Source organism: Pogona vitticeps, chromosome 1, assembly GCF_051106095.1.
Source record: "Pogona vitticeps strain Pit_001003342236 chromosome 1, PviZW2.1, whole genome shotgun sequence".
Lineage (NCBI taxonomy): Eukaryota > Metazoa > Chordata > Lepidosauria > Squamata > Agamidae > Pogona > Pogona vitticeps.
In genome coordinates, this window is record NC_135783.1 from 304,347,604 (window position 1) to 304,372,151 (window position 24,548).

Consider the following 24,548-nt stretch of genomic DNA (forward strand, 5'->3'; position numbering starts at 1 on the left):
ATACTCCTATATGGACAGTTTGAAACTGGACTACTGACACACTTACGTTAACTTCCACTAGGTTTGTTGCTACTTTTACTTTCAGAGGAAAAGTAATAGAATGTAGGAGAATCAAGTTTGCACTTGGGATTAAACTGAATAGTTTATTGGGGAGTAGCATGAAAGAGCCACAAGAGGGGCACTTTTGGTTATCTTTCTTCAGAGAGTCTCACACCTTTTCCTCTGACTTGTGCTCTCGTTCTGATGGGACTCTGGCACCTACGAACCAGGGATTAATCTACCTATCATGTCAATGATCAACAAAATTCTATGCTATGCTGAGTAATTGTGTATGGTAACCAAGGAACAAAAAGTGAAAACAACAGTCTTATAGCACCATGATGCTACAGTTTATTGGAGCATAAAGCCCTAAACGGTTTGGGACCTCGATACCGGGCAGAGCATCTTCTCCCACCTAGTTCTACTAGAATCACCCGACAAAGCCAGCAGGGACGGCTGAGGGGCCTAACGCCGAGAGAGGCCCAGAAAGAAAGAACATGAAACCGGGCCTTCTCGGCAGTGGCCCCTTGGCTTTGGAACAGCCTCCCGACAGAAATTTGTCTGCCACCCTCCCTGGATGTCTTTAAAAACCATTTGAAAACATGGCTTTTCAGGCAGGCTTTCCCTCCAGTCAATTAAACTTACCTTCACTTTTCTTTAATCTTTCCATCTTGGCAAGGCTTTTATATAACTGTTAAAATTGTGATGTTTAAACGCTTTTAAAGATGTTGCTTGTTTGTTTTTATGTATGTAAGCCGCCCCGAGTAGACCTTGTTTGGGGGGGGTGTATAAATCCAATTAAAGTAAAAGTTAAGCATACATTTTGTTGGTCCAGACAGATGAAACAAACATTTCAGTGCATAGCTTTAGAACAGACAGCTGTATTAAGTCTCTGCTAGCATTTCAGGTGAAAATAAAAAAAGACCAAAACATTGTGGCACCTTACAGACTACTTGCTGTATTATAATGTGGGCTTTCAAGGTCACGTCCACTTCTTCAAACATAAGTCTCTTATGTCTGAGGAACTGGACTTGCCCAAGAAAGCTCACATTAAAATATAGCAGTTAGACTTTAGGGCGTCACATTTTTATCTTTATTTTTGATATTCCTTTTGTTTTTGCCTGATATTTTAGTACATAGGTACACATGCTCTGGCCCACGTATGGAAAAGAAGAATTGAAAGGGTGGAAAGTTTTGAAAGTTCTGAGGAGAGTACCAAAGTTAAGTCTATTGTGGCAAAAAACTCAACTGGATGTGCCCTCAAGCAAAACAATAAAGAGTCTTGTGGCTTTTTATAGTGTGACAAATTTTATTTGCTGTATACGTTCATCACATGTCCAAACAAACAGGCTATAATCTACGAAAGATTATGCCAGGCAAAAGTTTACAGTAGTTTTAAGGTAAGAGAAAGATATGCTGCATTATGCAGCGCACAAAATAAAGCAAAGCATGCTGCTTATATACCGCCTCAGTGCTTTAAGCACTCTCTGGGTGGTTTACAAGTTAATTATGTAGGCTACACATTGCCCCCCCCCCCCCAGCAAGCTGGGTACTCATTTTACCGACCTCGGAAGGATTTATTTATTTATTTATTTTATTTCTATCCCGCCTATCTGATCATATTAGACCACTCTAGGCGGCTGAAGTTCAGGCACAAAAGCCAAAGATTCCTGTGTTTGAATCCCTTCGATCTGGGAGTGGATCAGCAACACGAGACTACTTTACAAAAGAAACCTGTAAGGGCAGCTATTTTCTGTAGCATGCTAAACAGACTCAGTGGCTGTTGCTAAGTATTGCTAGTAACAAATTTGGAAATAAGACAGATCGCCACGAAATTACATTAATCTAATACTTCTGCGGCGAATGGATCGAGGAGGGCTATTCGTGCAACACCAGTTCTGGTCAAGCCACAGGGACGCCAACGCATGCGACACTCTAAAATGACTTCTGCTGGGATTCCTGTCTTAAAGCGATCCGAGCTTCTTCTCGCCATCAGAGTCCTGCTAAACAGATTCAAAAGGCAAGGGCTGTCGAGATAAGTGTCCACGGAACTCCAAGGAAGGCAAGGAAGCGGCATTCAGGCTCACGAAACCATTTCGTTTAATAAAGAGAGAAATGCCTGGTCTACCGCCCTCCCATTAACCCTCGCACCGCTTCCACAGCAGGACGCCGAGGACGCCATGACGTAGGTCTTCACGGGCTTCTAAGACGCTCTGGCTTCCGCCCTCGGTGACTGCCCTGTTTCCGGATTTGTTCCCCATCTGGCGGTTGCCTCAGTAACCAAGAAGCCGGACCGCCCATGCCCGCCGCTATATGGCGGTTTGTACTCGCTCCTCTTGATATCTTTTTGGGGTGAGTTAATAGACGTTGCTTGACAGTTATGCTTAAAGTGAAGGGGGGGGGAGAGCATACTCTGAGGGGAAGAAACGTGACGTTTTCAGCAATTTGTAGTAACAAGGTGCGACCACGAATGTTTGGACCTAGTGGTGGGGGAGTGAGGGCGTATCTTTCAAATGAGGCTCCCCAAAAGGATGGCGGGACAGCCTTTCCCCGTCGCTCGCGTTAGAAGCAAGTGGCCCGAAACATTCTCCTGTCCCAGTGCTTTTAAGGACCAACCTGTAAAATGTAAGAGTGTAACGTCCGTCTTTCTGAAGCAAATAGCCTGTACCCTATTTCTGAAAACTGGTCGGTGGGTTACAACAAAGTCAATACTTGACATGTAAACGCCTTCCTCCAAGTTACACGGTAATAACACATAATACGAAAATAGGAGGAACGGTACTTCTAACGTTGGTTAAAAAATATTCGGTAGGGTCACAAAAGTGCTATTCCATATGCCTGCAAATGAACTCAAGAAGCAGAGTGGTTGGAGATAATTTCTGTTTCACTGAAGACACATCTTACTCCCAACCTGATACTTGCATAGCAGAATGTGTTGTGAAGCCAGCAGAGTAAAGATAAGAACTTGAAAAGTTATTTTTGATCTGCAGTCTCCATAACTATCCACCCAGCATGATTAATGGTCATACTAGCTAATGGTTTCTGGGATTCACAAAGAGTGTGGTCCGCAGCTTAGGGGTCCATCTTGACTCAGCGCTTACCATGGAGTCCAAAATAACATCCGTGGTCTGTACTGCCCATCTACATTTTTGGCGGATTGCCCAGCTGCGCTCCTATCTTGGTGTTGGGGCACACACCAGTCTGGCCTATGCGCTCGTAATCTCAAGATTAGACTACTGTAAAGCTTTACGCAGGGCTACCCTTGACATTGATGCGGAAACTACAAATGGTCCCAAACACAGCTGCCAAACTATTAACTGGGGTGAATAAATATCATCAGATTTCCCCCACTCTGACAGCCTTACACTGGTTGCCCATTCATTTCTGCATTGACTTCAAGGTATTAATGCTTACATATAAAGCCCTAAACGGCTTAGGGCATCAATACCTGCAGAACACCTGTCCCCACATAGCTCTACTCATGTCACTGGATCAAACCTGGCTGAGGGGCTTGACCCCGAAAGAGGCCCGGAAGGAGAGAACTAGAAGCTAGGCCTTCTCGGCGGTGGCCCCTCACCTCTAGCACATCTTGCCTCCTGAGATTCGCCTGGCACCCTTGCTGGAAGTTTTCAAGAACAAGACTTGGTTCTTCAGGCAGGCCTTCCCTCCTTCAATCACTTAGTTCCCTGCGTTTCCGCATCCTGATCTTTGCTTACTTTTTTTGGGGGGGGGATATTGTCTGTTTTAATTCTTGTTTTATATTGCTCGGATTGTAAGCCACCCAGAATAGTTTCATTTGACTCTAGATGGGTGGGGCAAAAGCTGAATGAATGAGTGAATAAATTAAAAAAGGTAATTATTCCAGGTACAGAGTTATAATCGGTACAGAGTTATAATCACATATTGATTAAAATTACTTCCATGGCTCTTGAAATAAGCCATTAGGTGCTCGTATAGCCTTTTCTTAAATTTATTTATTTATTTATTCTATGTATAGATTGCCTTTCTCCCAATAAGTTCTCTGTCACTTTTCTGTCTTTGTCACTGTTATCAGCAATATACCAGTTTTTGTCTCCAAATTAGCTTTTCGTCCAGTGTTCTTGTATATAAAGTTTGTGCAAACTGGTGCAGCAAACCAAACTGACGAATTGAGAATATTCTGTGCATCATTCAGACCAGATGTGATCATACAGTTGCTTTGCTATGTATGCAACTTGTAGATTAACCCATCTTTTCTGCTGAGAAAAGCAGCTGAAACTAAACTGAGGAATAGAATGCAGTAACTCTGGATTGAATTAGTTTGTACGTCAAAAAAGGTAACTGATACTCTATCACTTCCTTATAGAGAAACAGTAGCTCATTTAAAGACCCCCTCTTTTACAGCCATTCCAAATATTAGTTGATGGCTCCTCACAGAACCCAAACCTCAATTTTAAAATCATGGTGCTCACATTGTAAATTTGTTTATTTATACCAACAAGCATGAGAGTAGAGACTAGAGGGGAGTGCACAGCAAGCAAGAAGAATAGAAGGTTGAGGCAGGAGTGACAACAGCAGAATGCCCAGCAGGGAAGCTATAGAGATGATATGTGGTGGTGGAGGAGACAGCAGAGGTCAGAGAGTAGCATCATGCAAACAAGGGGAGGCATGAAGGAAAAGTGAGAAGAAAGCAGAAGAGTGCCTAGCTTGCAGGCTAGAGAAAGGAGATGTAACAGAAGAAAGAAATCAGCAAAGGTTTAAAAGGGAGCATCCAGGAAGCAAGCAAGTGATGTTGATTGGATAAGTGGGAAGTCAACAGAGGCTTCATTTATAAGTCTGAATGTTTTTGAGAAACAAACCATCATTTTAACACTTAACTTATTGGAAAAATAGGATTCAGCTTACAATGACTTGTTTTAGAAGTACTGTATCAGGGCGCCAATTAGGTTATATGTGCAGAGGTCAATCTGTAGCTCCATTTAATATACATCATGCTATAAATGAGGAAGAGAATTGTAGCTTGATGAATATAGCTGATGGTTATGTAATTTGTTTCACCTATACTGTGTAAGTGTGTTTATTTTATCTGCTTTTATAGGTTGCAATGGATATTATAAGGGGGAGCTTGGATGAAATTTCAAGACCAGCATCTAGCTCAAGAATTACTCATGGAAGCAAAATTTTAAGTGCATCCTTAGAAATTTTAACACCAGAGCCAGACTTACCAAAGGTAATCATTTTGTCAGCTGCATTTCTTGCTGTTCTTTTAAGATTTTGTCCAGAGGTCCACAAATGATGACTCGGCTTTCTTGGTAGTTATGTGCTGTTGCTACCAATCCATATCCTTCTTATTAGTTCTTGGTGTGCAGAGAGAACTTGAGAGAGAGCAGGGTCATCCCTTGTGTAAAAAAATGAAAAGGTAAGAAAAGTACAGGAAACTCTTCTACTAGTCAGAAAGGACCTCTGCTTCTTCTTATCTGCTGAAAAGCTGCAGTAGAAAGCAGATGTCTATTAGAGATTTGTGTGATACCAGTTAAAATGTTTGTAAGAAAGCTGGGTGCTTTGATTTCTAGTGAGCGGATTTGTGGATGCTTGGTTTTTTGAGATATACTTGGCTTCGTGGTATATGCTCTTAATGTTTAAAATTGTATTCATATCTTTGAGATATATACTTTTAGACTGATATGTCTACCTGTTGCAATAGTTTTAGAAACACATACTTGATGTTTGTATTTTCTTTTATTGTCCTAATGTATTTTATCTTTTGATATATGTAATCTTAGTAATTCCTTCTATCTCACCTTGTCTCCAGAGGAGAGCCTCAAGCCGGTACTCAAAACATGGTGATTTATTTCTAAAATATAAAACATTCATGACCTGGTCACTCTTCTAGTTGAACAAATATCTTGTCTTCACAATATGATCTCTTACTTTGGTTCCCTGCATTGGATAATCCAGGTCTTCTTGGACTGCAACTCGAAGAAACCCTGACCAGCCCTGGCACAATAGGTGGTGAATTGCATTCCAAGAACAATTGGGTTACCCAAGTTTGAGAACCACTGATATTAATTTCACATTTTATGAATAAATCATATTCTGGAGGCACTAATGAGAAGTTTGCTTGTCTTCATTTGTTACCCAGTTGTTCATGTGCCCTACCTTGTATTGTTCTTCTCTTCCCTTTCCTTTTTCATTACCTATAAAACAGCATGTTAAATAAATCCCAAAATATTATTTTTGACCTTTTTCCCATAGATTCATATTATCATTTGTATCATAAGCAAAACAAATGTATCCAAAGCTTTCCTGCCTGGTTTTCTTCTGGAGTTTGCTGTTACCATAGGTATTCAGGTGACTGGCCACTGACAATTTTTGTTTCAAAATATATTAAATTGCAAGTGTATTGTCAAATCCTGGATTTTATTTAGTGACATCATATTTTGATGACAATGTTCATGGTTCTAGATGATAATTACCAGCAGTTTTGAACAAGAAGTCTGATATATTTATTTAAATTCTCTGTTTCCCAATTATTTTAGGTTGATTTTTTAAATAATCACCCAGAAGACAACTCAAAAGAAAATCTTGATGAAAATGAAGCCAAAAAATTTAGAGTTTCAGAAGAAATATCCAATGGCAATACTTTTGAGCTGGTAACACAGAAGACAGATCAGGTAGAAGGTATGAAGCTTTAATATATGTGTAATGCAATCTCTGCATGTTTACTTAAAAGTAAATATTGTGATGTTAAGTGAACCTAAGAATCACTATTATTATGCATAAATGTATAAAACTGTTTTGAGCTCACATGTGAATGTAGAAAAAGAAAAATAATAATAAATAGAATCTTTAATTATTGTAATATTTGATGTAAATCAACTGAAGTGGACTGGAATAGGCTATTTTCAAGCAGATAATTGTAATGTGTTCTACTCTGGAAATGGCAAACCCAGAAGGAAGTTGAGCACAAGAGATTAGGGACCAGAATGAAGGTCAGACAGAGTCCATGGAAGCCATACTAAGTATCAGTCGGGTATATGCTCAAACTATAAAAGCTGAAGAAGAAATTGGAAAATTTAATGCAAATATCCAGGAGGAAACTCATCACACACGAAAAGTATGTTGCAATTATAATCATAGATGAGTGAAATACAAAAAATAGGAAATAAAGCAGAAGAAAACACCACTGAAGAATTTGGCTTGGAAATCAGAAATGAAGTAGGAAAGTTAATCATTAAATTGTATGAAGCCAATTTTTTTTTATTGCAGGTACATACTTAAGGTAAGTGAACAGAAGATTGTATACATAGATGTCACTGAATAACCAGAATAAAAATCAAATAGATTATTGGAAGTAGAACATATATAAGAATATATTATTCTGAAATAAACTGGAATAATATCCATAAAAATTATCCAGAAAAGATGCAAGAATAATAGATTTTTTTCAAAAAAAAGAACCATTTGATGAAGAATGCAATTCTAGAAAATAAAGTGAAGGCTGCTGTCAAAGCAACTGGAATAAATAAATCACAAATAATAGATGTGACATCAATAGAGCTATTTCAAGCTACAGAGATTACAGTGGTGCCTCGCTTAATGATGTTAATTCGTTCCAGCGAAATCACTACAAGTGAAAACGTCGTAAAGCGAAATAAAAAAGGCCATTGAAATGCATTGAAAAACATTCAGTGCTACATGTCAGTAAGGATAAAAGAAAACTGTTATAAAGTAATATGGAGGTGGTATTTAACGCCGGTCAAAATGAATATGATGGACAAAACTGTGTCAATATTATGTTGGAGTTGTAAAAAAGAGAAGGGAATGTATTTACATATGTGGTGGCTATGTGAAAAAAGAAAGAAAGAATGGAAATTAATATTTAAAGAAATATCGGAAATAATTGGATTGAATATTCCAATGTCTCCAATAATAGCTTTATTGAATATGAGTAAAGATCAACTGGTGAATGAAAATAAGGATTTAATAGTAATAATGATCACGGCAGCAAGGATAATTATGGCAAGGACTTGGAGAAATGAAAATCAATTTAACCTGGAGGAATGGTATAAAGAATTATGGGACATGGCTATTAATGACAAACTGACATGTGATATGAAAATAAGTAGAGGCCAAATGAAAAATAATGATTTTAAGAAAATATGGAACGCATTTTTAGAACATGTATTTCAGAGAGGGAGGGGGTTTACACCAAGGGAAGAAACAATGAAATTTTGGAGTGAAAATGGATGGAATGAAGTGTAATGCTAGTCCTGAAGGTGAAGGGTGCACATGGGTAATTGTACTGTTTTTTTTGTATTTTATAGTTTTTTTTCTGTAGAGTAGGTGTATTTTGTATTCTTTTAATAAAAAATTAAAAAAAAAAGAAAAAGAAAAACGTTCAATGCGTTCCAATAGGCTGAAAACTCACCGTCCAGTGAAGATCCTTCACGGGGCAGCCATTTTCAGTGCCTGTAGAGCAAGGAATCCATCCAAAAACACAGCAAGGAGCCATTTTGTGCACCCGGCGGCCATTTTGAAAACCCGACGATCAGCTATTTTGATCGTCATAATGTGAAGAATCAGTTCCTGAAGCAGGGAACCCATCTTCACAAAGGAAAAAAACACATTTAAAACATTGTTTTGCAATCGCAATTGCGATCACAAAAACATTGTCGTGAAGTGGATTCGTCGTTATACGGGGTAATTGTTAAGCGGGGCACGACTGTATGAAAACTCTAACAAGTATATGCCAACAAATATGGAAAACAAAGCAACCACCCACATATTGGAAATCTTCAGTGTGCATTCCAGTCCTCAAAACAGGAGATGCTAAAGAGCAAAGCAACTACAAGAACATGGAATTAATTTACTGTTTAGGAAAGTGATTCTCAACATTCTTTAACAAAGACTTTTACCAAGTATGAGCTGGACTCCTGTTGCTTAGTTTATTTAGGCCCATTAAATTAGTGGGGATTTGGTAAATCAATTCCTTCATTAAGTTCAGTTGAATTGTATGTGCCTACTCTATCTTGGTAATCCTCTCTTTAAATTAATTGTTTTAAATTGAAATTTGTAATTTTATGATTTTATATATTTTTATACTGTTTTGTTTTATTTTGTAAGCTGCCCCGAGTAGACATGGTCTAGAGGGGCGGGGTAAAAATCAAATAAATAAATAAATAAATAAATAAATAAATAAATAAATAAATAAATACTCTAGTTGCAACTCATAGTCACAACTAGAGTAGGCCCATTTGAATCAGCGGAACTTGTGGAGGAATTGACTCACCAAATTTTGACTGATTAAGTGGGCCTATTCTAGTGCAACTCACTAAACTAAGCAACAGGATTTTAGCCATGGAATGAGTAATACCAGATGTTAAAACTGGATTCAAAAACAGTAGAAGCACCATTATGTCAAAATTAGTAATATATTGATCATGTAAAGAATTAAATATTGTTTCATTCCCTTTTACAAGCAGTCTTCATTCCACTGACAATTATAAACAAAATCTTTTTTTAAATCTTGAGTCTCTAAGCAGACATGTTGAAAAAAAAATCCAGCCATTGCTGTGAGAATATTTTGGTTAAAACATTATGTTAACCATATTGGTAGAGAATATAACAAAAGTTCCTAGCTAGTGATGGTAGAAATAGAGCAATGTTTCTTTGCCCAATTTTTCCACTTGTGAGTATTTTTCTTGTTTGTTTTAATACTTAAATGGGAAGTTAGTTTAAGTGTCAACTATGCTGGACAGTTAGAAAGCTGACAGGGAAAAAATGATCCATTCAAAATAAGGTGTTGGAGATGAACTTTAGAGATGCTAAGGACCACCGGAAAGACAAGTAAATGAGTGCTAGATCATTAAGCCTCAACTTTCTCTAGAAGCAAAAATGACTAACTGAGGCTGTCATACTTTGGACACATCATGAAAAGGTAAGACTCACTGGAAAGGACAATCTGGAGGAAGTTGAAGGCAGCAGGAAAAGTGAAAGATGCAACGCGAGATAGATTGACTCTTCAGAAGAAGCCACAGCCTTGAGTTTGCAAGACCTGAACAGGAATTTAATGATAGGGGATTTTGGAGATCATTTATTTCTAGACTTCCTGTAAGTCAAAAGTGACTTTATACCTCAAAAATCCTTGTGTTGTTGCTAGCTGAAATGTTCAAAAAGTAGTTTAACACTACTATCCCTAGTTAGTTTCCATGTGTGAGTGGGGATTTGCACCCAGATCTCCTAAGTCACAGTTTGGCAGTCCATCTAATACACCACACTGGTTCTCACATTAGCTTGAGGGAGGGTGCTAAACAATATGTGAGTAATTGTTAAATGTCATGTATTAAATGACATAGGTATTTGACACAAATTGAAGTAGAAGAACCCTCACTCTAGGTTTATGTGCTAACCAATTAATATTTATGTGCCCATGGGCAGTGATTAATCTTCAATACTGCAGTCAAGTCTCTGCTCACAACCTGAGTTTTTGGTCCCAATGGTTTCAGGTAGCCAATTCAAGGTTGATTCAGGTTTCCATTCTTCCAAGGCTGGTAAAATGAGTACCCAGCTCACTGGAGGGCATGTTTCTGTTTGCATAATTACGTTGTAAGCTTCCAAGAGAGTGTTCCAAACACTATGGGGTGGTATATAAGGCAAAACAACAACATACATCAATTCCAATGTATTGCAATCCTTTCCAAGGTTTTCTAGGTATAGTGTGCTCACAAGTGGAGTATACTATAATTCCTTTTTTCGGGGGTAGCTTTGAGATTGTGCAGCTTACCCAGGCTGCCTTTTCTACTATAAGGTACCGTGTTTTCCCAAAAATAAGACGGGGTCTTATATTAATTTTTGCTCCAAAAACACATTAGGGCTTATTTTCAGGGGATGTTTTATTTTCGTCATGTACAACAATCTACACTTACCATATTTTTCTGTGTATAACATGACCCAAAGTATAAGATGAACCCCCCCCCTTTTCTAACTGCATATTAAAAAAAGCAGGGATCAAAGGGCTCCCTTTTTGCTAAGCCCCGTACCTTGGCAAAAGGCAAGGAAAGCGGCTGTCAAAGTGACTGCTGCTTTTCCTTGCCTTTTGAGAAGGCACGGAGTTTAGCAAAAAAAGGAAGGGGAGCCGTTGCTCCCTTTCCTTTTTGCTAATCTCTGTGCCTTCTCAAAAGGCGAGGGGCACAGGGCTTTAGCAAAAAGGAAGGGGAGCCGTTGCTCCCTTTCCTTTTTGCTAATCTCTGTGCCTTCTCAAAAGGCGAGGGGCACAGGGCTTTAGCAAAAAGGAAGGGGAGCCGTTGCTCCCTTTCCTTTTTGCTAACGAGGCAGGAAGAGGCGTCCGAGCATGTGCGAGTGCTTGTTTGCCTTTGCAAACAAGGCAGCGACTGAGCTGAGCCTGTTAGTCCCGCTGGAGGTGGTGATCAGGTGGGCGGGGGGGAGGCAGCAGCAAGAGGTGCCGGAGCATGTGTGAATGCTCCTTTGCCTCTTCCTCCTGCTGCCTCCACCAGAAGAGGGGACAAGGCAACCACTGAGCTGAGCCCGTCAGTCTCGCTGGAGGTGGTTATTGGGCGGGTAGGCAGAGGCAGCAGCAAGAGGCACCCCAGCGTGTGTGAATGCTCCTTTGCCTCCGTTTCTGCCTCTTCCTCCTGCTGCCTCGGCCACCAGAGGGGACAAGCTGTGAGCTCTGGAAGAGGCAATTGGGTGACAGTGGCAGCAGCAAAAGGCGCCCAAGCATGCACGACTGCTTCCTTCTGTGTATAAAATGACCCTCAATTTTTACACGGAAAAATACGGTATTCAAATAAAGTCATGTCATCTTCTTCTGGTTGCTGCACAATGGTGGAGGGCGGGGTTTAACTTAACAGGGGCTTATTTTTGGTGTTGGTCTTATATTACAAGCATCCTGAAAAATCATACTAGGGCTTATTTTCAGGTTAGGTCTTAGTTTGGGGAAAACAGGGTATATCTAACTGAGCTGTGCAGCTAGGTATTTAAAGGACTACTAAACATTTTTCTCAGACACTAGGCTGGTAATAATGTCATTTTCACATTTAGTTCAGGCGTTATAAGTGCTGTTCATTCCATGTATGCTTTTTGTTTTTCAGAATATTCTTCAAATTCTGGGAATTCTGAAGATGACTGTGCTGTCAATAAATTATCAAGCAGCAATAGTCCCCAGAATCAACTAGCTGAATTACAGAAAGGTGCTTATTTGTGAAATCATTTTTATCCCATATCATAGCTAGGGAGATGGCATAAAAAGAAAAAATGTTGTGAAAGGAAATGAAAAACAAGGAAACCTTCGTAACAGTTTTAAATATTATGGACTTCTTATGAGCACCAGGTGGAATGTAATTTGGCTGTCTGGACAGGGCCCTCTCAGAAACAGCTAGTAATGCAAACTTCATGAAATTGTGTAAAGCAAACAGAAGTCAATAGCCTTATATGGTGGATTCCTCACTCTTTTGAGTCCATAGTGGAATCTGCTGGAATTTTATTTCTGTTGTGGCATGTGATCTCATGCACAGAATTATAGAATCATAGAACAGAGTTGAAAGGGGCATACTGTATAATGCCATCAAGTCCAATCCCCTATTCCAGTGGTCCTCAACTTTTTTGACACTGCAGACTGGTTGGGGGAGGATGGGTCGGTATGCGCGGAAGGCGGGACACCCCCCGCGCTTATGCACATGCGCATGGGGGTGGGGAATCTCGTGCAGGTGTACACACTCGTGTGCATGCACGGAGGGGCAGGGGTGTTTGGGGGCATGTGTGTACACTTGTGCACATGTGTGAAGGGTGGGGCATGCACGGACTTGTGTGCATGTGTGAAGGTGCTGTGTGTGTGGGAGTGTGTGCAGGGGATGTGGGAGATCTGTTCCCGCAGCCCAGTCTGGCCCAGTTCTCAGACCGGCACTGGGCCGTGGACAAGGGGTTGGGGACTCCTGCCCTACTCAGTGCAAGAATCCAAGTCAAAAAAAGTCTGAGGGATGTTTGCCAAATTTTCTCTTGAATACCTCCAACGCTGGAGTACTGTCATACTGCTCTAACAGGAGGTTTTCTCTGATATTTAACCAAATCTGTCTTCCTGTAACTTGAGCTTGTTATTCTGTGTCCTTCACTTTGAGATCCTTCACCTCCTCTGTATGACAATCTTTCAAGTATTTGAAAAGTACTAGAGTCATTCTTCAAGGCTAAACATTCTCAGTTCTTTTAGTCGGGGCTAGGTTTTTAGGGCTCTGTTAATCCTATTTGCCCTCCTCTGAACTTTTTCCACTTTGTCAGTATTCTTAAAGTACAGTGGTGCCTCGCACAGCGAGGTTAATCCGTTCCGGATTAACCCTCGCTGTGTGAAACATCGCTGTACGGAAAGAAAAAAGCCATTGGAATGCATTAAACTTAGTTTAATGCGTTCCAGTCGGCTGATTTACTCACCATAGAGCGATGGCCCTCTATGGCCGGCAGCCATTTTTGCACCCTCCCCTCGCTGAACGACGGCGCAAAAATGGCTGCGATCAGCTGTTCCGCGGCTTCAAAATGGCCGCCGGAACAGCCGAAATGGCCGGGCGCAGCGTTTTCGCGCCCTTGGTAAGCGAGGGGAGGGCGCGAAAACACTGCGTGCAGCCATTTCGGCTGTTCCGGCAGCGTTTTCGCGTCCTCCCCTCGCTTACCAAGGGCGCGAAAACGCTGCGCCCGGCCCTTTCGGCTGTTCTGGCAGCCATTTTGAAGCCGCGGAACAGCTGATCGGCGGGTCACAAAGCGAAGGTCGGTAAGCGAACAGCTTACCGACGTTCGCTCTGCGATTTTCGCCCATTGGGGGCATTGCTCTGCGATCGCATTAGCGATCGCAAAAGCATCACCGTAGAGCGAATTCATCACTCTACGGGGCGCTTGTTCTGCGAGGCACCACTGTATGGTGTCCAGAATTGGACATAGTATTTAAGATTGTACCAAATCAGTGCTAACCAGAAGGAACTAGTACATGGAGACTATACTTCTGTTACAGTAGGCTAAAATAGCCTTTTTTGCAGCCAAATTACACTGTTGGCTCATATTCAGCTTATGATCTATAGCAATTCCAAGTTCCTTCTCATTTATAGTATTACTGAGCCATGTATCTCCCATCTTGTAACTGAGTGTCTTCTCCCCTTTATATGTGTGGGACTTTGCACTTATCCATGTTAAACTTCATTCTGTTGTTTTCAGCCCAGTGCTCAAGCTGATCAAGATCTTTTTGAATTTTGTTTCTATCTTTGAGAATATGAGCAATTCCACCCAATTTTGTGCCATCTTCAAATCTGATAAGCTCCCTCATCCAAGTCATGAATAAAAATGTTCAAGAGGTGCCAGGCCTAGGGAGGTTATCCAGTCAATAAGATTAGTCTGGTAGGATTTACAGTATTCTTGACAAATCCATGTTGGCCTAAGTTATTACTGCATTGGTTTGAAGTTGCTTGTAGAGTAACTGCTTTATAATTTGCTGTAGAGGTTTCATTGGGATTGATGCCAGGCTGACTGGTCTGTAGTTCTCAGGTTCCACTTTTTTTTGCTCTTTTTGAAAACAGAGACAGTTATAGCTCTCCTCCAGTCATCTTACACATTACCCATCCTCCATGATTAAAAAAAAAGGCAGATGTTCTGAGAGTTTTTTAGCCATATTCTCCAGTATTCATAAATGGAGTTCACCATGCTCTGGAGATTTAAACTCATTCAAAGTAATAACTATTTTTAATATCAATTTCAAGCTGCAATCCTGTCCCCTTCACTTCTACTTCACATTTGCCTGGAGGACCATAGAATATATTTTGGGAAAAGACAAATCTAAAGTAGGAAATGAGCACTTTTGCCTTTTTCCCCACTCATTTGTTTTCATGTTTCCATCAACTTTGAGTAGCTGAACCACTATTTTATTTTCTCTATCTTTTGCTATGTGTATAACTGAATATATATATTTTTTGCTTTTAGCGTCCCTTGCTAATGTCAGCTCATTCTTAGCTCTTGCCTTCCTAACACCATCCCTGCAATTCCTTGCTACCTGTATGTACTCTTCCTTCATGGCCTTGTCTTCCTTCCACTTCTTATATGTGTCCTTTTTTTGTTGTTTCAGGTTCTCTCTGTTTTTTGTTAAGCCACATTGGTGTTTTTTTTGCTGTCTACCCCCTTTTTTCTTGTTGAATTATTTGTGCCTTTAGAATTTCCTTTGTAAGAAACTCCCACCTATTTTCTACACTTTTTTCTTGCTAGGATGTCCTGCTATGGGACCTCACGTATCATTGCTCTGAGTATTAAAATTGGCTAAAATCCAGTTTACACATGCAGTTACACAATATTTTTGTTTCCTTTAAAATCAGGAACTCAAGTAGAATGTGGTCCCTTGCCACTTTTTGTAGGAGAACATTATCGGCCATACAAGCTGGGAAGCTCTTGGAAGTGCCATATTGGCAGAATTTGTCTTACAACAGATATCAGGATATTTTTGATATATGCTACAACTTCACCTCCCTTTCTGTTCCTTCTGTTGTTTTTGAACAATTTATATCCTTCAGTTGCCATATTCTAGTCATGGGAGTCATCCACCAAGGTGCCATCCTATGGTACCCTTTCCCCCAAGAGCAGATTGTCCTGTTGCTCTTACTCATGGGTCAGATGATTGCAAACAACTTCTTTGTGAATGAAGGGAGAATTTCTGCTTTCCACTGGTTGCTGTGGTTTGAGACATTATACATTGTATATAGCCCAATAAAAATTATACTGTATTAAGTTGATTGATCATACAGGTTTAGTTTTTTTTAATTTTGCAAATGAATTTCTTAAAAAAGAAGTAGATTTTCTTTTGGTAGTGCACATATATGTCATAGGATGCGCTATCTTGGAAGAGGCATTCCATTCCATGTTCAAGAAAAAGGTGAAATGCCTCTTTCAAGGTAGTGCTTGCAATTTTGTAAGAAGTTCAATTAAAAGAATAATACTTGAAAAATTAATTTGCCTGATTTTTCTGGGATGTCTTTTTAGTTTCAGTTCTAAACTGGCTACTGTCCAGCTGTCCCTTAGCCATCCATTTTCATTAAATATCTGAGAATGTTAGGAATTTCAAATAACTCAGTTTAAGATTTTTTTGACTGAATTTGAATATTTTTTACTTTTAAGTGACAACAAAATCTATAAATCAGGAAGACGCTAAAAAGAAAGATGTAGATCCTCTTATTCTGAAAGCCATAAAGAAGATGAAAAGGTTGGACCAGATATTGGCAAATAAACAGTCTCAAGAAAAAGCAGTTAAAAAACAAGGCAGAGAAATGAGAAAAAAATTGTGGGAAGAATTTGAGGTGAGAAACATGTGATTTAATTCCAATTTACCTTTGAAACCAAAAAAGTATTCTAGGACTATGAATTTCACTCAAATTTAAAATTTAAATTCAAATTTAAAATTTCAGTTAAGATATATGTCCAATCCAGGAATGTGTTTCCTGGGAAGAATGAGCAGCACACCAAGAGGTTGAGAGGCAGATTTCTGAGTAACATCATGTGGTATGCAGGACCTGCCTCTTTAAGGGAAAGGTTTAAGTTTCATTTTTCTGTTCCTTGTGAGTGTGTATGTGTGTGTGGATATTTTTAGAGATCCAACTAATTGAGAGAAGCAGTTGGTGTTAATTGTGTGCTTTCTTTATACCCTGTCTTTAAAAAAATGTGCTGCTTATATACCACCTCATAGTGCGTAAAGCACTCTCTGAGCAGTTTACAAGTTAACTGTGCAGGCTACACATTGCCCCCACTACCCCATGAGCTAGCTATTCAGTTTACCAACCTGGGAAGAACGGAAGGCTGCATAAACCTTGAGCCAGCTACTTGGGATTGAACCCCAGGTTGTGAGCAGAGTTTGGCTGTAGTACAGCAGTTTAACTACTGTGCCATGAGGTTCCTACATTTTCTGTGTTAGGAAAAGACAGATTATCTTTTTCTCAGCATTGTTGTGTGTTGTTCCTGTGTTTTAAAAAGCAGGGCAATTATTCCAAAAGATAAAATGTCTGGCAAGATGTACCTCAAAAAGTAAGAAAAGTAAAGGTACAAGAAGGGTATACTGTATTGCCCACATTTTTGAGGGGATTTGATTTGTGTTGTGAATTTCCTTAATATTTTTGGTGCATAGAGCAAGTTTTTGGTTTAAATAAAATGATTTTTTTTCTCTTTGGGGAAGACTTTCATAAACAGTGGATCTTGCACCATTGGTCTGTGTTAAAGGCCTGAATCTACCAGGTCTGAAACAAATCTTTTTTTCTAAGTGTGTGCTTTGAATAGATGCAGTGGCTAAAATCCATGTGAGTCTTAGGACCATTGAAGGGGAATATTTTATATCTGAAAAATATTCATCACTGATGACATCAGCCTTAGATTCCATAACTTATGGAACAGGATTTTAGCCAGAATTTTTGAATGTATAGTATAGTTCAATAGTTAGTGAAATTCATCAAAGATATAGAAAGGCATTAAATTAGCTTTGAGATTAACTGTACTTATTTTGCTACATTATTAGTTGTAGTATGAGACGAAACAAACTGTTTACATAAAAATATGCTTTATCATGCAACAAAAAGTGTGTAAATTATGTGAATAAAGGGACCAGCAAAACTTGTATTGCATGTGGGAGCCATTACAAACCTTTGCTCCTTCCTGGTACTTCTGAACAGTGTCTTTTTCTCAAATGTGTATATGTGTATTTTGTCCGTACACAGTGTATGACATCTAGTAGTCCTTCGGTGATCATGGAAGAGGTAGAAAACACCAATAGATTCTTAGCTTTGACCTCCCCATTATCGGAAACACCTGGTAAGTATCAACAACAGGAAATGACAGACATTTTCCTTTTCACATCAAGGGAACATTCGAGTTTGGATAGAATAGTAATATTGCAGACATTCCAATACTTCTAATGTCTTGCCAGCCCAAAGCAGGCAAGGTGGGAGGAAGGGAAAAAGTTCTTAGCTTGATGGGTCTTCTATTTAAAAAAAATCCTCCTTTGAAAACAAGGGGAAGGGATTTGGCTTTCAGTCTTTTAGAACTGCTGATCTGAATTCCTATTTTGTTTAAATGAATAAATTATCAAGAAGTTACCAATGCAGCAAAATCTTATGATTTTTGTAATATATTTCCATTTCTTTCTTTATCTTTAAGCCACCGAATAAAAGGGGTCTCTGGATATAAAACATTAAAAATATAGGTTAAAAATGGTTGTTCTGGGTTTTTTGGGCCCGAAAAACCCAGAACAACAATTAGATCCCGGCCGTGAAAGCCTTCGCGAATATTTAGGTTAAAAATGCTGGTACTGCTACTACTGTCACCACTGCTACTACTACTAAAGTGCCATAAGGTTGATTCAGACTTATGGCAACACTTTCCAGAGTATTCTAGGTAAAGATTACTTAGAAGAGGTTTACTGATCCCTTTTTCTTGGGCTCCCTGCTTGCCTGAGGCCATGAAGGCTGACCACCACCCCCGAGACACAGTGGGTACCCAAACTTTTGACTTCTGACTTCAGAAGCAGATACCTAATTCATTCATCTATCTTTAGTAAATGCGTAGTCTTAACATTTTGTACTTGTTTTGTTTCCTCTGCTCTGAATTAAGCCTGTATAAACTTACTGGAGAATAAGCCTTATTGAATTCAGTGTGGTTTACTTTTAAGTTAGATATGGATGGGGCTGCAATGTAAATGAGCTGTTTTTATACTTTGTTTTTGTACCCATTGTATGATTTGTGTTGTTTGTTATTTTTGTTCAGTTATTCAATTGTCAGACTTCTGATAATAAACTTTGCAGGTAGAAATAGCACCTTTCTGCCTGGTATGGATTTTTCAGGAAGTGTTTTTAAATATAATGGAGGTGAAGTTGTCATTTCATTACTACATGGTATTCAGATTCCTCCTCCTAAGGAAGGAATCTGTTATGTGGTTGTCATGTTTCACTATCTATTATACAAGTGCTTCTGAACATTGGGTCCCCAGTTGTTGGACTGCAGCTCCCAGAAACCCTGGCCAGAGCTAGTAGGTTGCCACTAGATGTCAGTGTTTCATAGCAAAACATTCTTGTAGGCTCTTCATTGTTTTTAAATAGAGAGATGGCTCCTTCAGGTGTTCAGTAGACCTAATGTAGTCCACCTTAACTTGACAAAGGTACTTTTTATTGTACAGATCACACACCTCATTCATATTGGCCATACTTGCCATACTTTAAATAGTTTATGGATCCTTCTTGCCAGAGGCATTTGTACTGCATACCAGCAGTGAGGTCCATTTTGTTTCAAGAGCTTGTTTTATTTAAAAATAAAGATTGGAATGTAATTAAGCAATTATCTCCTCAAAAGAATAGCATTTTCTCTTGGTAATGTTGCAGGTGAGCTCATGAAGTGTATTTTGCAACTGCACTTTGCATGACTATAACTGCATGTTTCCCTACATTCATGTCAACTATATATTCTACTGTATTCATGTCAACTCTGTATACATCATTCAGGTCTATAGTCCAACTCTAAATGATGAAGAACAATGTACTGAAAGCTTTTATGCAAGTGTTCAGAAGGAAAATGATCATGTTTGAAAACAGGATGTGGTGATATTTATAAACAGATGGAAACTATGCATAAGACTTTACAACAAAGTAATGTCTGTCATACATAATGTTGAAGCTCGGTTCTGAAAAGGACAAAGTGCTAGAAATCATCCCCTTCTTGGCTGCACACCTTAACACAGTGAAGGGGTTTGAGTGTGTCTGTGAGAATGAAAGCTATGCTTTTAGGAGGCCAAACTCCATTATAAGCCTGGACTTCAGGCAAGGTCACCCAAGAAGAATGGTTACAGCCCATAATTTTAGTGGTGAAGTCAAGGGACAACCTAGCAGTTCGAAAGCATGTAAAAATGTGAGTAGATAAATAGGAAAAGGAAAAACCAGAGCTCTGTTCAGGAAAAATGGAGATATTAGAGGAACATTTCGCGCAAAGATGGACATGATAAAGGACAAAAATGGGAGGGACCTAACAGAAGCAGAAGACATCAAGAAGAGGTGGCAAGAATACACAGAGGAATTATATCAGAAAGATATGGATATCCCGGACAACCCAGACAATGTAGTTGCTGACCTTGAGCCAGACATCCTGGAAAGTGAAGTCAAGTGGGCCTTAGAACGCCTGGCTAACAACAAGGCCAGTGGAGGTGATGGCATTCCAGTTGAACTATTTAAAATCTTGAAAGATGATGCTGTTAAGGTGCTACATTCAATATGCCAGCAAGTTTGGGAAACCCAACAGTGGCCAGAGGATTGGAAAAGATCAGTCTACATCCCAATCCCAAAGAAGGGCAGTGCCAAAGAATGCTCCAGCTACCGCACAATTGCACTCATTTCACACGCGAGCAAGGTTATGCTCAAAATCCTCCAGGGTAGGCGTCAGCAGTATGTGGACCGAGAACTCCCAGAAGTACAAGCTGGATTCCGAAGAGGCAGAGGCACTCGAGACCAAATTGCTAACTTGCGCTGGATTATGGAGAAAGCCAGAGAGTTCCAGAAAAACATCCACTTCTGCTTCATTGACTATGCAAAAGCCTTTGACTGTGTGGACCACAACAAACTATGGCAAGTTCTTAAAGAAATGGGAGTGCCTGACCACCTTATCTATCTACTGAGAAACCTATATGTGGGACAGGAAGCAACAGTTAGAACTGGATATGGAACAACTGATTGGTTCAAAATTGGAAAAGGAGTACGACAAGGCTGTATATTGTCTCCCAGCTTATTCAACTTATATGCAGAATACATCATGCGGAAGGCTGGACTGGAGGAATCCCAAGCCAGAATTAAGATTGCCGGAAGAAATATCAACAACCTCCGATATGCAGATAACACCACTCTGATGGCAGAAAGTGAGGAGGAATTAAAGAACCTTGTAATGAGGGTGAAAGAAGAGAGTGCAAAAAACGGTCTGAAACTCAACATCAAAAAAGCTAAGATCATGGCCACTGGTCCCATCACCTCCTGGGAAATAGAAGGGGAAGATATGGAGACAGTGACAGATTTTATTTTCCTGGGCTCCATGATCACTGCAGATGGAGACAGCAGCCACGAAATTAAAAGACGCCTGCTTCTTGGGAGGAAAGCGATGACAAATCTTGACAGCATGTTAAAAAGCAGAGACATCACCTTGCCAACAAAAGTCCGAATAGTCAAAGCTATGGTTTTTCCTGTTGTGATGTATGGAAGTGAGAGCTGGACCATAAAGAAAGCTGACTGATGAAGAATTGATGCCTTTGAATTGTGGTGCTGGAGGAGACTCTTGAGAATCCCCTGGACTGCAAGGAGAACAAACCTATCCATTCTGAAGGAAATCAACCCTGAGTGCTCACTGGAAGGACAGATCCTGAAGCTGAGGCTCCAGTACTTTGGCCATCTAATGAGAAGAAAAGACTCCCTGGAAAAGACGCTGATGTTGGGAAAGTGTGATGGCAAGAGGAGAAGGGGACGACCGAGGATGAGATGGCTGGACAGCGTCTGCGAAGCAACCAACATGAATTTGACACAACTCCGGGAGGCAGTAGAAGATAGGAGGGCCTGGCGTGCTCTGGTCCATGGGGTCACGAAGAGTCGGACACGACTAAACGAACGAAATAGGTACCACCGTGGTGGGAAGGCAATGGCGTTTCGTTAGCTGCCTAGAGTGGTCCTCACCGACCAGATAGGCGGGGTATAAAGTAAATAAGTAAATTAATTAATTAATTAATTAATTAATTAACAACAACAACAAGAACCTTCCTTTGTTGTATGTAATATCTCCAATAAATCTTAGTTGATTCGCTGTCTAATAATTTTTTATATTAGGGATACCTAAACTTCCATTTTTTTTTGGAGCCTTATACCGATATCTTTTATTTATTCTTGATTTTTTTACCTTGATTACAAAATCCATTAATTAGTCCCTGCCAATACTTAAAATCTTCTTCTAACTGTATTGGGAGCATCCTGAATAAAAAAGTAATTTTTGGTAATATTTTCATTTTGATCGTAGTGATTCTCCCAAACCACAATAGTTTCAATTTAGAATACTCCTGCAATTTATCTTTAATATCACTTTTTAATTTATTAAAATTATGCTCCTTTAATTTTTGAATCACTTTAACTATATTTATACCTAAATATTTAGTATAATTACATATTTTTAAACCATATTTGTTTACAAATGTTTCTTGTTCATATTTATTGTAATTAAACGTCATTATTTGTGTTTTTACCAGCTAATAGTTAAACCTGTTATTCCCCCAAATTTTTCTAAATGATTTTTAATTTTATCCATACTTTCTAATGGGTTTTAATGGTCAATAATGAATTATCAACAAATAAATAAATTTTAATTGTATCAATTTTGCATAATCCTTTAATTAATTCATCATTTCTTATTGCATCAGCTAACAGTTCTATAACCATACAAAACAATATTGGTGAAAGTGGACAGCTTTGTCTTGTACCTCGGCAACCCTCTGAAAGGAGAAAGGCAGGGGAAAAGGGTGGGAAGTTAAAAAATAATGCTGGGGAAGTTTTCAGAGGCTTGCCCAGCTCCATTGGAGGACTGCTGGGGACCTCTGAAAGCCGTGAGCATGGTTGCGGGGGACCACCACCAGTCCTCTGATGGTGCTGGGCAAGCCTCCAAAAGGAAAAAGGCAGCAGAAAAGGGCACCAAAATAGTGCTGGGGAAGGCTTGCCCAGCACCATCGGAGGACTGCCAGGCGACCTCTGAAAGCAGCAATCACGGTTGCAGGGGACCCCTGCCAGTCTTCTGATGGTACTTCCCCGCTCCTTACCTGGTGACTTTTTTTTTAAAAAAAATCCCCATAGGAACACATTAATTAAATTTCAGTGCATTCCTATGGGAAAATGTACCTTGCAAGACGAAAATATCTCTGTCTTGCAGGGCACCAAAAAACTCGCAAGACACTTTTGTCTTGTGAGTTTTTCTTTGCGAGGTACCACTGTATTTGCTAATACAGCAGTAAAAATCTTAGCATCTTGATGGGCAGCAGCAGAAGCTGAGAGTGACACATTGTGGAGAAGGCAATGGCTGTGACACTCAAACTAACTTTTGTTAGTACTGCACAGAAAGTGGCAATGCTAAACCTCGGCTTAACTTTCCTCACTGTGAAAAGCGTATGATGAGACAGTCAAAAATACAAATAACACTGTTGTTAATGTCACAACTAGATTAAAGCTGAGAGGACATCTATGGCTGATGTACATAGAAATGAAATGAAAGTCTGATGCTGCACAGCACATAAAACTGGAACATGGAATGTGATAAGTATGAATTGAAGTAAATTGGAAAGTATAAAGCAAAATGTATTCGCGAAGGCTTTCACGGCCGGGATCTGATGGTTGTTGTGGGTTTTTTCTGGCTCTTTGGCCGTGTTCTTAAGGTTGTTCTTCCTAATGTTTCGCCAGTCTCTGTGGCCAGCATCTTCAGAGGACAGCACCAGAACACGGCCAAAGAGCCCGAAAAACCCACAACAACTATAAAGCAAAAATTGTAATGTTTAAACATTGGAGTGTTTGGTGTCAGTGAACTGAAGTGTACCTGTCAGTCAAACAAATACAAAGTGTTGTGCTTTGGAAATGACAAACCCAGAAGAATGGAAGTGGCTCTAATAGTGAGACAGGATGTAGCGCAGGTAGCTAGGGAGCTATAATACAAATTATGACCAAATAATATCAATCAGACTCCATGGAAAACCTATCAACATAACCGTACTTCAACTACCAATGCTGAAGAAAATAAAATTGAAAGCTTTAATGTAAACATCCAGGAGGAAATTGATCTCACACTAAAAGAAGACATGCTCATAATAATAGGTGGCTGGAACACAAAAGTAGGGAACAAAGCAGAACCAAATATTATTGGAAAATTTGACTAAGGGGTTAGAATTCAAGCAGGAGAATGTCTAATAGATTTCTGCAAAACTAACAATGTTTTTTGTAAATACATGCTTTAAGCAATCAAACAGACAGCTGTACAAATGGACATCACCAGATAATCAATCTAGAAATTAAATAACTACGTAATTGGAAGCAGGAGATGGAGAAGTTGTAATCTTGCTGCCAAATAAGACAGGAGCAGATTATAGTACTGATCATGAACTGTTAATATTCAGCTTAGAGTAAAGCTGAAAAAGAACACGAAAATAACTTTTGTGCCAAAGTATAATTTAAACAACATTCCTGAGAAATTTTAATTCCGCATAAGGAACAGATTTGCTTTACTAAATTCAACTGGCCATGTACTTGAAGAACTGTGGATTGAAATTATATTATTAGGAAGAATGCAAAAAGACAATTCATATAGTAAAAAGAAAAGAAAAACCTACACGAATGACAGAAGAAATACAATTATAAAGGACAAACAGGAAGCAAAAGTAAAAGTTAACAGAAATAGGATCAGAACTCTGAAATCAGTTTGTCAGCGACTGTCACATATAGACAAAGAGAATTATTATAACA

The 24,548-nt window shown here is 39.4% G+C and overlaps 1 protein-coding gene across 7 annotated transcripts in view; it reads left to right on the forward strand.

Moving 5' to 3' along the window:
* The first annotated feature begins 2,272 nt into the window (after nucleotides 1-2,272).
* FSIP1 (fibrous sheath interacting protein 1) overlaps nucleotides 2,273-24,548 on the forward strand; it is a 136,073-nt gene continuing 113,797 nt past the window's right edge. For 5 of the 7 annotated variants that reach the window (XM_072986296.2, XM_072986293.2, XM_072986295.2 and 2 more), the window contains exons 1-6: nucleotides 2,702-4,355; nucleotides 5,117-5,248; nucleotides 6,558-6,699; nucleotides 12,132-12,230; nucleotides 16,174-16,352; nucleotides 17,757-17,850. In XM_072986296.2, the coding sequence (XP_072842397.2) occupies nucleotides 5,123-5,248; nucleotides 6,558-6,699; nucleotides 12,132-12,230; nucleotides 16,174-16,352; nucleotides 17,757-17,850 (640 nt within the window). In that variant the 5' untranslated portion in view covers nucleotides 2,702-4,355; nucleotides 5,117-5,122. Of the gene's footprint in view, nucleotides 2,392-2,701; nucleotides 4,356-5,116; nucleotides 5,249-6,557; nucleotides 6,700-12,131; nucleotides 12,231-16,173; nucleotides 16,353-17,756; nucleotides 17,851-24,548 lie in introns of those variants that run through there. The other 2 variants (XM_072986294.2, XM_078391702.1) reach the window with 2 other exon arrangements.